This window comes from Micromesistius poutassou, assembly GCF_964030765.1.
Source record: "Micromesistius poutassou genome assembly, chromosome: 10".
Taxonomy (NCBI): domain Eukaryota; kingdom Metazoa; phylum Chordata; class Actinopteri; order Gadiformes; family Gadidae; genus Micromesistius; species Micromesistius poutassou.
The window spans coordinates 14,000,298-14,015,050 of NC_140280.1; the positions used below are offsets into that span (position 1 = coordinate 14,000,298).

Genomic DNA, 14,753 nt, shown 5'->3' on the forward strand with positions numbered 1-14,753 from the left:
CCCCCCCCCGTCTCCTCTCCTCTCCTCCCCCCCCCCGTCTCCTCTCCTCTCCTCCCCCCCCGTCTCCTCTCCTCTCCTCCCCCCCCCCGTCTCTTCTCCTCTCCCCCCCCCGTCTCCTCTCCTCTCCTCCCTCCCCTCCTTCTCCTCTCTCCTTCTCCCTCTCCCCCCCCGTCTCCTCTCCTCTCCTCCCCCCCCCCGTCTCCTCTCCTCTCCCCCCCCCCCCCCGTCTCCTCTCCTCTCCCCCCCCATCTCCTCTCCTCTCCTCCCCCCTCCCCGTCTCCTCTCCTCTCCTCCTCCCCCGTCTCCTCTGCTCCCCCCCCCCCGTCTCCTCTCCTCTCCTCCCCCCCCCCGTCTCCTCTCCTCTCCTCCCCCCCCCCCGTCTCCTCTCCTCTCCTCCTCCCCCCGCTCACAGAACAAGACCTCCTACGGCAGGAGCTGAACACTCGCTTCCTGGCGTCGCAGAGTGCCGACCGCGGCGCCTCGCTGGGACCGCCGCCCTACCTGCGCACCGAGTTCCACCAGCACCAGCACCAGCACCAGCACCAGCACACGCACCAGCACACGCACCAGCACACCTTCACGCCCTTCCCGCCCCACGGCATCATGCCCACGCCAGCACCGCCCATGGTGCGTACCCCCGCCAGAAATGTGAGGATAAGTAGCTCGCCGGTGGGGGGGGGGCGGGTGGGGTTGGGTGGGGTTGGGGTTGTGGAGTTGGGGTGTCGCGTAGGGGGGGGTAGGGGGCGAGGGTTGACTCCACCGAAGAAGGTCAATGTGTAGAGGTCGAGTCAAGGACATGCACTGATTTTATTTCTTGTTTCGTTGTTTTTTGCGTGATGCGTTAAGGGCTGATTATGAGTCCCACGTTCACGCAACGCAAGGGGGTTACGGACCCCTTACGTCCTTGCCGGACCCTCCTTTGCGTCCACCGCGAGGGGCCTGACGTGCGCCCTCCCGAAAATGTTAACCTTTGCGTCGACGTGGAACCATAATCAGCCCTTTATGCAGAGACTTGCCGTTTGATTCCCAGCTCGGACCGGGTGGTGTGTGGGGACTGTTTGAGCGGGCTTTTGGGACGCCTTCCTCGGTTGTTGTTTTTTTGGGAACTGAGGCTTTCATAAAGCTCGCACACATACCCCAAGCCCTGGCCGCCGAAGGGGGAACCTTGTGGGGACTTTTATTGTGGCGGGGTTTGAACGATGACCATGTGTGCCCTCCGTACGCGCCTCAAAGATGCCTTTCTTCTCCCGGAATGTGTTCCCAGAGCTGTATTTAGGGACGACCGATTTAGCCCCGTCCGCCCACGCATGCACGCACGCACCCCCTGTAACCAAAAAGTGTTCGCTTCCAGAATTAGCCGTCCCTTGCCCCAGAGCGCTTTGCATTTCAGAGCCAACTTTAAAAAGCATAATACACTTAATTCCGTTTGAATTTAATGACATAATTTGGCCCAGTTGGGTCGTGGCGGTTGTGTTTTATGTTTTAGTCTCTTTTTTTTTACTGCAGAATGCTTTGAATTAAAGGCTTGCTGTTTGTCGGGGCAGACCACAGGCAACGAGCGAGTGAGGACCCGGGAGAGACCGCCTCACGCTCGCACGACTTGTAGCCGTAGCGCGCCCCGGGGTTGTTTTGGGGTGTTTCTGCTCTCACTGGTGCTCTGATGCTTCCTCAAAGGCACCGCTGCGAGGCCCTTTCACAGCTAATGAGACCATAAAGTGTTTCTTTATGGCTCCAGTGTTTCGCCCTGACTGGGGGAAATGGGCGCTCCGAGCCCGCATTCAACCACACACACACACACACACACACACACACACACACACACACACACACACACACACACACACACACACACACACACACACACACAAAGGGAAAGAACCGGAGCGCTCGCAAATGAGACACAGACACAGGGCCCCAAACGGGTCCTCAGACGGCCAGGAAAAAGCGTACAAGAGTGTGTGAGAAAAGAAGGAAAGGTTACGAACGAGCACTTTAGCGAGGCGCTGAACTTTAAAGTGTTTCCTATCCCCCACACGGGGGGGGCCGTGTGTGGTGACTTCTTCTTTTATGTGTTTCCTCGGGAAGGGAGGGGGGGGGGCCTTCAACCTGCAGCTGTAAATGTCTCGGTTACGGTGTTAAATCTTCCCCCCCCCCCCCCCCTGTACCCTTCCCCCCCCCCCGCCCTCTCTGTACTGAGCACTCTTTCGTTTTCTCTCCCACAGTTTGAAAAATTCCCAACGAAGGTGGACCCCTTCTACAGACACAGCGTGAGTGGTCCCTCCTTGTTCACCTTGTCCGTCCCCCCCGCCCCCCCCCCCCCCCGCCGACCCCACGGGCCGCGCTTGTTGTCGTCGCTGTTCTGTCTGTGGCCGTGGCGCCGGTCATGCGGTCCCTCATCTGCTGCTTTGAACGCAAACTGTGAGCCTCGTAGCTGCGGTGCTGAAATGATTAGCTTTGGCGGCTCATCACACAGAGCTAGCTAATCTAAGACATCACTTTGGGCTTTTGTAACTTATGGCGGATATTCAAAATAAAATCATGATCAGTGTTTCTCAAATTATTTTGTAATCTCGGATCCTATTTCAAGAAAAGTAGCCCTTTCATAAAATATGTATTAGATGTAAATAATGCATGCATATCATTTGGTGTAAACGTGGGTGATGCAAACATTTCTACTGAGAAACGTACGCTTGTGCTTATGTTGTGCTTACATTTCACTTATGTTGTTTTTTGTCATTCATGGATTTACCAAACTTATATGTATGTGGGTCTATTCAGCTTGACTTATGGTGATATGCAGATTCAACCAACTGTATCAAGGTGGTTGGCCTATTAAGATGACATATCATGGTCCTAGGATTAGGATTTGTAACATTTGTTGCATGTTGAACAGCTAAATGAAAAAAAAAGATTATTCCAAGAACCCCCTGCAATCCTTTTATGTACCCCTAGGGATACAAATAGCCCCATTTGAGAAACACTGGACTAAATTAATTAATTAATTTAGTCCAGATTAATCAATCAAGAAATATTAGAATTTGGTTAATCGACAAGGAATTAATCATTAGTTGCAGCCCTCGTTGTGACAGATTTCTACATCTTGTAGCGGAAGATTTGTCGTGTGTCTCTGTATCATGAAAACAGCAGAGCACAGCGACTACTACAGTGTGCAGAAAGAGAGAAGGGCTACACCCTTCAACATGGCTGAAAGCTTGTCTTGTTCCACCCCACCGATCACCCTATTTTGTGTCAAACACATAGTAGATTGTGACCTTTACACTGTACAGTGTACACACTTCAGCAAATCCTAACATCTCTCTCAGAAACCCTTTAAACGTCCGAAAGACGGAGCTAGTCCCACCAGGACCCAGACAGAAAGCCGAGCTACCGTCTTCCATTTCCCCCCGCCGATGATGTCCCGTCTCGTGCAGTAATGAGCCTCACACCAAAACAATCCTGATCCTCAATTTCCTGCTCTCTTGTTTTTCTCCCTTCAGCTGTTCCACTCCTACCCCCCGGCCATGTCTGGCCTCCCCCCTGTCATCCCCCCCACCGGCCCCTTCGGTTCGCTGCAAGGAGCCTTCCAGCCCAAGGTGAGCTCCACACACAGGGGGGCGACAAACCACAACACACCTCGGGGGTGTATAGTGAGCAAACCGCGACAGTTGATGTGCAGGGTGCAGCGTCTTGCGAGGACTGCAATTACCGGTTACTGATTGGGTGGTTGACGTTTTTGCAGAGTGATGTCACCTGGCACTGGTCCCTGCCAATCAGAAACGGGAATCTCTACTTGTGGCTTGTTTTCGTTTTGTTGTTCATCATGTTGTTGAGGCCCCAAAGGTTTTTAGAAAAGGATAATGGAAATAGTGTTCTCACGGCGTGGGTATCCGTGCCAGCACCGGTCTGCATAAAACATAAACAAAACAAAACAGCACAGAGAAAAAACTGTAGGTCAATGGAAAACACTGACCTGCTCATTTTGAATGGCAAACCAAATCTCTGTATTGAGTGTATGAGTATTATTGAGTATTGGCTGCGCTGCACTGGAATTAACTTGTAAATGAACACTGCATATGTAAGAAACTTAACTTTCTCCTGAAAGTAAACTTCTCTGCTCTCTCAGACCTCCAACCCCCTGGATGTGTCCAACCGGCCCGGAGCCGTACCACACACACTCCTACAGAAGGATCCCAGGGTAGGAGCAGCATCTAGAGCACTAGTTTGGGCTTGATGGTTGACCTTTAGCTGGATTCAAATCTAACATAGACATGAGAAAAATAGTCAGATTGAAAATATAATTTCGATTTTTTATTTTTTTAATGTTTTATGTAATAATTTACTGATTTCCTTATTATTATTATAATATCATTATTTATTCAGCAAATTATTCCCATATCTATATTTTCTAGGGTTAGATTTTTTATTATGTGTATTTGCTGAGTAAATTAAACCATTCATTGAAGCAAATTTGCAATATGTGAGACACTTTACCTTACTGAAGAGTCACTTACTTTACTGTAGCATCAGTTGCATACATGCTTTATTTATTTTAAATATGCATATTTAATTACATTGTTGTCAGTTATTATAGATTATTCTAGGCTATATTTTGTGTTATTTTTTGTTGTGTTGTTGTTATACTGCTAGTTGTGTATGTCTATTCCATTCTATTTACTTCAATGTTTCTTTCTGGCTTGAGCATGAGCAAGCGTAACAAATAATTTCCTCCGGGATCAATAAAGTCTGTATCTGTATCTGTAATCTGAAACACTTGTGTGACAGCATTGTGATTCCTCTTTGTTCCACGCAGCTAACGGATCCATTTCGACCTATCCTCAGGGTAAGTGTTTCTGTGCACGCCGTATACAAACACAGAACACACACACACACACACACACACACACACACACACACACACACACACACACACACACACACACACACACACACAAAAATACAAATATAAACACAGACACATACCTAACAAGGACACACAAGGACTACCTCTCAATCCAGCTGCACACATCAGGTGGTCTTGCTATCAAAGTAAATAGCGCCCTTACTTGAATAAGTTATGTCCTTGGAGGGAGAACATTCTCGAGCTCTACCACAACAACAACATCAACAACAAAACAAAGCCCATTTTATTTGAGAACAGGATGCAGCGATCGCTCAGGGCTTCGAGCCACGCCGATCCCTGCCAAACACTTTACAAATGTGTGCAGTGATACGCTCCAGACTTCATAACAAGACCTTGGGAATTCTAAAAGCATCGCTCACAGGAGATGTGTCCTTTCCAAAATAGATAGCACACACGCACGCCATGGAGCGACATCGTGGCACGGGTCGAGTCCGTCGGACCGTCAACCACGAGATTCACGCTTGTTTTCTCCTCTTTTCTCTCGTTCCCGCGCAGAAACCAGGGAAGTGGTGCGCCATGCACGTCCACATCGCGTGGCAGATTTACCACCATCAGCAGAAAGTGAAGGTGAGGACTCATCCGTGGCGACAGTGGAAACGGAGCAGATTGTGTCGGAAACAGTTTTGACACTGTGGTGCATTTCAGCCCCCAGGGGGCAGTGTCCCATCAGGCCGGGCCTAATCAAGCTTTGGGATTTGTTTCACATGGACACAAGACGCACTTGGCCGGTCGAGAGGGACGTGATATTGATGTTGCTTTTACTGTAGCTTAACCGGCGGATTTAGGAGATTTATGAGTTTCATAAACAGTTTTTCATTTTCAATATTTTATGTTTGTTGTACTTCACTCTTCTATTACCAAACAAAGAAACTATGAACGCTCTAATTAAGTTTAGTTTAGTTTATTAATTTAGCACACATTAACATCAATGGTGCAAGGAGGGAACAAAGCCCAGTGGGCTTGCACAAGAGTTCCACCCCTTTCAATAATCACAATCAAATCAGATTTATAAGGCTAACAAATAACTTAATAAGAACTTAAGAAAATAAGGGGGCAAAGTACATAAATAATCAAAGTTAGATGGAAAAAGATCTGATGAAAAACATGTGGTAGATCGAAAAAAGATGTGGGGCAATGGCGAGGACAGGAAGGGATTAGATGATTCATGAAAGGATAAGATGATAAGTTATTTGTTGTTTCACCAAAGTGAACGTCAGCACTAGGCCGCCCCCGGTGGGAATGGTACTCCTGGCCCAGCGTTTAGCCAGGGTGACTCGCTGCACGCTGCCCCGCTGTGTGTGTGTGTGTGTGTGTGTGTGTGGAGGTTTTACATGGTGTTCCTCTCCTGTGCCTGCCGTCCTCCAGCAGCAGATGCAGGTCGACCCTCATAAGCTGGACTTTGGCCTCAAACCCGAGTTCCTGGGTCGGCCGCCGGGCCCCAACCTCTTCGGGGCCATCCACCACCCCCACGACCTGGCCCGCCCCGCCACGCTCTTCTCAGCCGCAGGTGTGTGTGCATCTGTGTGTGCTGTGTGTGTCTGTGTGTTTACGTGTGTGTCTGTCTTCCTGTCGTATCGTACATACCACACTTTAAATTAAATGAATTAATTAAAATTAACCTATCCATGCATTTAATATAACTTGACCTTATTAATATTGAAATAGATTTCATGTAGTACGTTTCATATAATAAAGCTCTCTCTCTCTCTCTCTCTCTCTCTCTCTCTCTCTCTCTCTCTCTCTCTCTCTCTGGTGGTCCCCAGGCCCCCCACACCCGGCAGCGGGCCCCTTCAGCCACCCTCCCCACCACCCCGGAAACTTCCTCAGCCCCGCCTCGCACCTCGGTAAGAGGGCAAGCAGCTTCAGAGTCTGCTTCAGAGTCTGCCTCAGAGTCTGCTTCAGAGTCTGCCTCAGAGTCTGCTTCAGAGTCTGCTTCAGAGTCTGCCTCAGAGTCTGCCTCAGAGTCTGCTTCAGAGTCTGCCTCAGAGTCTGCTTCAGAGTCTGCTTCAGAGTCTGCCTCAGAGTCTGCTTCAGAGTCTGCTTCAGAGTCTGCTTCAGAGTCTGCTTCAGAGTCTGCCTCAGAGTCTGCTTCAGAGTCTGCTTCAGAGTCTGCTTCAGAGTCTGCTTCAGAGTTGGCTTAAGCGTCTGCTTCAGAGTCTGCTCAGAGTCTGCTCAGAGTCTGCTTCAGAGTCTGCTTCAGAGTCTGCTTTAGAGTCTGCTCAGAGTCTGCTTCAGAGTCTGCTTCAGAGTCTGCTCAGAGTCTGCTCAGAGTCTGCTTCAGAGTCTGCTCAGAGTCTGCTCAGAGTCTGCTTCAGAGTCTGCTTCAGAGTCTGCTTCAGAGTCTGCTTTAGAGTCTGCTCAGAGTCTGCTTCAGAGTCTGCTCAGAGTCTGCTCAGAGTCTGCTTCAGAGTCTTTTTCAGAGTCTGCTCAGAGTCTCCTTCAGAGTCATAAGAGCGGTAACTGAAGCCAGGGGACCGTGAAAGGGCCCGTTCAGCTAGATTTCCTGCCATCCCTCGAGTGGGTCTCCGATGGCCAAGCAGGGATTTGAATAATTGAAGGTAGCCATGACAACAAGTGATAATCACAAAGGGTCTGCCATAAGAAGCTGTTAGAAGGCAATAGAGGTGGACACATAAATAGCACTCGATCACTTGATCCCAGGGTGACTTTTAAAATAGATGAGGCGTTCATGAGGGGAACATTCGTTTTTATCTCAGTTATTATTATTTTGTACGGGATGGGGTCGTGAGAAATATAACACTTACTAGTCTACTTAAACAGTCTACTTAAGTAGACTGTCTTGGCTGCATTTTCCTGCCCGTTGCAGATAGGTGGAATGAGCAACAGTACACAACGACTCTTAGGAGGGAGTTGGACAATGTCAATCATCTCAAGAAAACGATGAAACGTTAAGTTGACCTTCAGGGGTTGAAAGGAGTAATTCTTAGAAAGAAATCTTAATCAGTGTCTCTCAGATGAGTTTTGCTGATCTTATAAGCCCTTTCATCATTAAAAATAATAAGATATGAATAATACATGTGCATGAAATTTGGGGTAAACATAGCTGATGCAAATACTTTTAGTGAGAAACATGGACTGTTTTTGTCATTCACGTTGTTTGTGGTGCTTAGATTGGTATGCAGATTTGATTGGTATGCAGATTCACCATCTTATATTAAGGCGGTAGGCCTATTAAGATGACATTTCATGGTGATATTATGATGTGGTACAGTAAACTTGTTACATATTGTACCCTTTTCTAAAACGACAAACTGAAGCCAACAGTCATTTGAAATGAACGGGAAAAAAAACGCTACAACCAACCTTTCCTTGTTGCTGGCGGGCTACAAATATGAGCTGAAATTCCCGCACTGTATGCTTGAGTTTTAAGATTCGCTCCTCTTCCGCCTCCAGAGCCTTTCAGCCGGCCGCCGTCATTCGGAGGACTGGGCACGCTCAGCTCCTCAGCCTTCGGCGGCCTGGGAAACCCAGCACTGAGTGAGTGTCTCCCCTTCGTCGCCCTCCATCAGACACTCCGCGCTAACTCTTGACACCTGATCTGCAGATCTCATACACACACGCGCCTGCGTTCTCAGCGATCAGCCTAACCTAGCGCGCGCCGTTGTCGTTTCCCCCGTTTGCCGCGTAGAATCCCTCACGGCGCCCAGCTCCATGTTCGGCCATAAGGACGGCCCCAACGGCCCGCCGCCGCAGCACTTCAACCCCAACGGCCCCAACAACGGCCAGCAGGAGCCCTGGAACCGCCTGCACCGCACGCCGCCCTCCTTCCCCACGCCGCCGCCCTGGCTCAAGCCCGGCGATTCCGAGAGGAGCGCCTCCGCCAGCTCCCACGAGCGGGACCGCGACTCGGACAAGCGGGCGCCGTCGGCCACCAAGGACGACAAGGAGCCCAGGTGGGTGCCATGTCCGGCTGGACCGCAGAACCCCCCCCGCCCGGGCGTCGTTCTTGCGTGTGTGTGTGTGTGCGAGGAAGGACGCGTTGTGCGTGATTGTGTTGCTATGGTTTTTACCGACCTTGTCCTTAAAGGCAAAGTTCTGTAGAGCCGCGTCCTCAGACGTGAATTAGCAGTACGCAATCTCCATTTGCTCGACTCTGCAGCGCCCGAATGCAGGAGTGATTATGGAGGAGCTTATTTCCTCAGAGAGGGGATGATTGCGCAGAGTGAAATGAAAGCAGCGTGATTGTTTCCACAGCTGGAATGCGAGCGAGACACGAAAGCCAGACTCACATTGACGACATGCTTTATTCCTTTCCTTCCCAAGGGAGTCCACGGAGAAGCGTCACTCCAGCCACCCCTCGCCGGTCCCCGTGCGGTCCCCCGTGGGCTCGCTGGGCCACGGCCGCGCCCCGGAGCAGCACCACCGGAACCACCTGCTCCCCGCTGAGCCCCAGCGGGACAAGGACCTCAAGGCCAAGGAGAAGGAGCGGGAGCACGCCGACGCGTGGAAGGAGAGCCACGCCGAGGAGCACAAGCTGAAGGAGAGCCAGCACGGCGGCGACAAGGACGCGCCCGTCATCCACGACGGGCGGCTGTCGGAGAACAAGACGCCCAGCAGGGCCACCCCGTCGCCCTACGTGCGGCAGGCCAGCCTGGAGCGGCCCCTGAACGGCAGCCTGGGCCGGGACGTGCTGGAGAGGAAGAGCGAGCCCTCGGCCTACGAGCACAACCAGAAGAAGAGCAGCGAGGTGAAGGTGAAGGAGGAGCGGAAGGAGGAGCCCGAGGCCCCCGCCGGGGACCGGGGGAACGGGCACCCGGTCCAGGCGCCGCCCGCCCCCGCCCTCCACCCGCCCGCCGTCTCCATGGGCGTCCCCATGGGCATGGCCGGCGTCCATCCCATGAACAGCATCGCCAGCCTGGACAGGACTCGCATGGTGGCGCCCTTCATGGGCATCAGCCCCATACCGGGCGCCGAGAGGTTCCCCTACCCGGCCTTCCACTGGGACCCCATGCGGGACCCTTACAGGGGCCTGGACATCCACAGGCGGGAGCACCTGGCCCGGGACCTGCTGATGAGGAACGACCCGCTGCACCGCCTGGCGGGGCCCCGCCTCTACGAGGCCGAGCGCTCGTACCGGGACCGGGAGCCGCACGACTTCAACAGGGAGCACCAGCAGTCCACGGTGCACGCCCTGGCCCTGGAGCAGCGGCGCGAGCAGGAGCGCGCCCACATGGAGGAGCGCGAGCGCCTGCACATGCTCCGCGAGGACTACGAGCACGGGCGCCTCCACGCCGCCATGCACCACCAGACGGTGATGGACGGGCACCTCCCACACGGCGGGCCGGGGCTCCTCGCCCCGGGGCTGCCCAGCATGCACTACCCCAGGGTCAACCCCTCGGCGGCGGCGGCAGCGGTGGCGGCGGCGGCGGCGGCGGCCGCGCATCAGAGCGGCATGCTGAACAAAACGCCGCCCACCGCCTCGCTCAGCGCCCCCCCGCCGCTCATCCCGACGCTCGGCACGCGAGCGGGCTCCCCCAGACGGACTACGCCCCTGGCCACTGACATCAGAGACAGACCCTCCTCGCACGCCCACAAAGACATTGAGGCGCGCTGAGCAGACCGGACCCTCCCCCCGCTCTCGCTCGCTCTCTCTCTCTCTCTCTCTCTCTCTCTCGTTCTCTCTCTCTGCCTCCACAGACTTGAAGGCACGTGGAGTGCCATCGCAGCCTTGTGTCTCAAACACATTGAACTCACACCAAGCACTTAGCCTTGGGCGAACCACGACTGTACCATATCTGTGAATAACTTATGTAGGCAGAGACATGCCTAGTAAAATCATTGTTTTGGGTTGTTTTGTATAAAAAAACACAAATAAGGGACAAAATCTTATAACAACAAAAACAACTTTTTTCAGGGTGGCTTTTTTGGCTTTTGTTTGCCCAGTTTTCCTCTTGTGTTCTGTGTGCATTCGTTCTCTCAAAGAGTTGGGGTTATATGATGGGGTCTGTGTCCTCCACGCTGGAATGTGCAGGTACTTGGAAGCAGTGGCAGACAGAAGCATGTAGATACAGTGTACAGTCAATGTGCTCCCCTCTGTATGGATTACAACTGAGGTACAAAATATGCAACGGGGAGTTTTTGGAAAGCTTTACTTTAATTGTACATAGAGGAGTATAGTTTGGAGAATCAGAATGTGCTGTTTTGACAGATATTTTTGTTTTGTTTTCGGTTCGGTTGACAAACTAATTGACATTGTACCATACGACATCACCACACTCGCCTCCCTTATCCCTGCCTTCAACTATGCAACACACATCTGGGCTCCCTCTCTGAAAGCTGGCCTTCTCCACACATCTGTACACACCGTGTAATGACCGAGGCATAAACTGCATTCTCTCCACAACTCTAAAGACTCCACGCATACGTGGAGTTCTTATGAGTAAGGACAAGCTTTACCGGGGCCGTGTGGGCTCTGTATTCGACACATCTTCTGATGAATTGCATATCGGTGTATTTCCAACAGTACATACGGCGCAAAAAGAGAAGATGCAAAAGTGTAATTCTTCGAGATTGAAGTTCTATCTCGCAAGTCTAGTACTGGAGAGAATCCGCAGTCAACAATACAGAAACAGCATACCGCTAGCCCTAATTGAAGGAATGTAAAGTACGTGTTTTCTCTGAGAAAATATTCTGTTGGTTCATGGGCAGTGTATTATTAAAAGTGCTCCACACCTTTACGTTGTTGTACGTACTAATTGAAAAGACAAAAAAAGGCAGTTTGTTTTCCGATGAGCAGCAGAGATCTATTTTTAGTAGTTCACTGGAGGTTTAGTTTTGCGCTTCAAACTCTGTGAGACCATGTTGTGCAGTGAAGTTGTTTCTTTTCAATCCAACATTCAAAATGTCCAACAGAGCCATAGTGGTTTTAGTCAACGCGTATTGCAAAAAAAGATTGTTAAATAAGAAAGTTTTTTTTTTGTGCTGTTAAACATGTACAAGGGAAAATTTAAGTCTTTATAGATCATGTACAAAAAATATGAAAAAATGAAGCGACTGAATCTTCAGCATGCTCCTCATGTAAACTTGTGTTATGTTAATTGTGCCATGTTATTAAAAAATGTGTACTAAACTTGTCTGATACTTACTCATACACAATGCTAATGCCTTTGTGCCATGCCTCCTTTTTTATGATTTGCAGTTTGGGTGTTAATGATAAACAAACCCTAAGGATTATTGATACATATTTACGTATTAAAAGCTAGGACCAATTCAGCCGTTCAGTGTTCCATGATGAATAAAAAACATCTTTCATTGGAAAGGCAGGGTGGTAATGTTGGAGAAGCTCTAAATGATTCTTTAGACATGCCAGCAATCAAACATCGCAAAACTATGACTATGAAAAAAGATGAACAACACTACAACAGATAGGCCTATTTACTGAACAAACAGAATGGATACAGTTCAATAAAAAGAGCAACATGCTAGAATAGAAACAGAATAGAAACTTTATGGATGAGTAGAGTTGAAGTTGTTCACCTCACAAAGTTGTTGACATTCCCAGTATACTGCCACAGGAACATGGTCATGATTCAGGGAGCATTACCAATAATACATTTTGGCTTATCTAACCTCTCACTGAACTCGATATAATCAGCTTAACAGCCTTGTGTGTAGTTATTTTTTAAGTCCAGGAGAGGGTGCTAAAGTGCACTTAAAATGACTGTCTGGCTATTGTCCTGGGTAAGTTTTTATTTATGAGTATTTCTACCCAGGCCTATTACTTTATCTTCAGGGCAAATTGTTTTGGCCATTATTTAAATTTAAACGGGAAATACCCTACCTAACCCAGCAAGGGTGTGGTCCATCATGGGCATAAAGGAATACGTTAATTGAATTAAAATAATTTTAAGGATTCATTTTTTATATATATTTGTCTATTTGGCTAGTAGGCCTATATGCCTGCTATGCAGTAACTTTCTCAATCCCAAAAATGTATAACTGTAGTAATATTCGTATTGAAATTAATATAATTATTATTATTAATATTATTATTAATAATAATTTGATACTGATGATAATAATCATACTAATAATAATAGGCCTATTGCGTTTTTTAAATGACTGTAGAGTGTAGAGTGAAATCTTTACTAATGTAATAAACCATTTATCTTCCAACTAGCAAAAAGGAAATACATTTTTTGTCCATATATTATAATAATTCGCCACTAGATGGCAGCAAATCATAGTTTTAGAATTTGAGAGGATGAAATTAACACAGGATAGGATACACACATAGTTCTCGTCCTCGACGCGATAGAACTCGTTTTACAGGTTGAGCTGTTCATCAACAAACTGATGCAAACAAAGCAAGCCTCATATTTGTCATCAGCAAAATAAATGCTCCTAAACAGGAAGAGCCACATAGCTGACACGTTTGTAGCAGCCTAGCCCGGCTCGAGTAGCCTATGTTTTGAGTTCCGCAGGAAAAAAAAACAAATGGATACAGATGTAACTGAAGTGAACTCTGGGGAGTTATTTGTGCGGTTCGTCGCAACAATATCGAACAAAAAGTATATATAGGCTACTTCTCTCTATCTCTGAGTGTCTCTCAGTGGCGGTTCAAGACTATATTTTGTGGCCAGAATGGGACCATAACAGATATGCTTCATTATGGCTATGGTTTGGGTTAGGTTTCGGAGTAAGGGTTCCAGGACGGAACCCTGCTCTCATGTAAAGATTTATACAGAATTGAAATATCAATTCACCTTTGTGTTCATTTGTATTTTTTTTTGTTTTGTTTTAAGCATAGGCTGTTAGTACTGAGGACAATACATTTGTCGATATTATTGCATATCGCGATAACCCACCCTAGCATAGGCCTACTGTGCTGGTCGAACTGGAAATTTCGACTGGATTCTACTTATCAAGGTAGCAGATTATTATGAAGGGTAGTTCTTGTTACACAGAACCATCTGTGAAGTCGTCAGTGCATTGAAAATGACTTGGCAGGTGATTGCATTGGGTCAACGCAATCACCGTCTATCACATAGATCACGTGGTTCCTCAGATAGCGCTAATTGATGCGAACATCCTCGGTTTATCTCAGTGATCTTTCGACGCAAGCTGCCTCCAAAGCTAAGGTTAGGTGTCTGTCAAGGTTCGAGTCTATTTTCTGTGTTTCTGTGTTGTAGTAGCTTTTGTTAGCTTTGTATTCATAGTTCACCTGATCTAATTAGTAGGCTACATTGTGTTCGCCTATTGTGTTCTTTCCCTACTTTCAGTTTGCCCTTTGTCTGATTGTTTCTGTCGCCTGTTGTTTTTCTGTTACTGTTTGTCTTATAGTTTCCAGTAAAGACCTCTTTGTATCTACATGTATCTGAGTAGGCCCACGCATTTAGGATTGAATTATAAAACCTTGTCAATTTCTCAATAGGGGCAAACGAAGAAGGTCTTGTAAAAGGAAAATCGTCTGGTAAGGAATCATAGATCAGTACAGCAAATTTGGTATGAGGTTTGCCGAAACAAATGCCGCCTTGATTTCCATTATATAGTGGGACACTAAGGTCCTGTCCCAATTCTCCCCCTTCCCCTAGATTTGAGCCCTAACCCCAGATTTAGTGGGTTCCCGCGAAGGGGTAGGGTGACCCAATAGTTAAGGGAGTAAGGGGGAGTGCTGTTTTTTCCTTAAAATCAACCCTTGAACGCTAGCCAGCGAATCAGTTGTTCAACATTTGTTCCCGAATTCGTCCGAGTCTCCCCAAACGTTTCAGATGGCCAACGGTTGGGCCGGAGTGTAGCAGCCTCAACAGTTTTGCCAGGCCAATCGGGTTGCACCCAACCTGTGATTGGGCAGATTCATTTTGAAACGAGT

The 14,753-nt window shown here is 48.8% G+C and overlaps 1 protein-coding gene across 1 annotated transcript in view; it reads left to right on the forward strand.

The window, feature by feature from the left end:
• Window positions 1-11,930, forward strand: part of auts2a (activator of transcription and developmental regulator AUTS2 a) — a gene marked incomplete at its 5' end in the record, with an annotated part of 43,272 nt that extends 31,342 nt beyond the window's left edge. The window contains 11 exons of the mRNA XM_084474239.1: window positions 413-648; window positions 2,223-2,267; window positions 3,498-3,593; window positions 4,124-4,195; window positions 4,811-4,840; window positions 5,417-5,488; window positions 6,287-6,428; window positions 6,685-6,765; window positions 8,336-8,419; window positions 8,571-8,835; window positions 9,206-11,930. Coding sequence (XP_084330365.1) covers window positions 413-648; window positions 2,223-2,267; window positions 3,498-3,593; window positions 4,124-4,195; window positions 4,811-4,840; window positions 5,417-5,488; window positions 6,287-6,428; window positions 6,685-6,765; window positions 8,336-8,419; window positions 8,571-8,835; window positions 9,206-10,496 — 2,414 coding nt within the window. The 3' untranslated portion in view covers window positions 10,497-11,930. The remainder of the gene's footprint in view (window positions 1-412; window positions 649-2,222; window positions 2,268-3,497; window positions 3,594-4,123; window positions 4,196-4,810; window positions 4,841-5,416; window positions 5,489-6,286; window positions 6,429-6,684; window positions 6,766-8,335; window positions 8,420-8,570; window positions 8,836-9,205) is intronic.
• Between the last annotated feature and the right edge of the window lie 2,823 nt (window positions 11,931-14,753).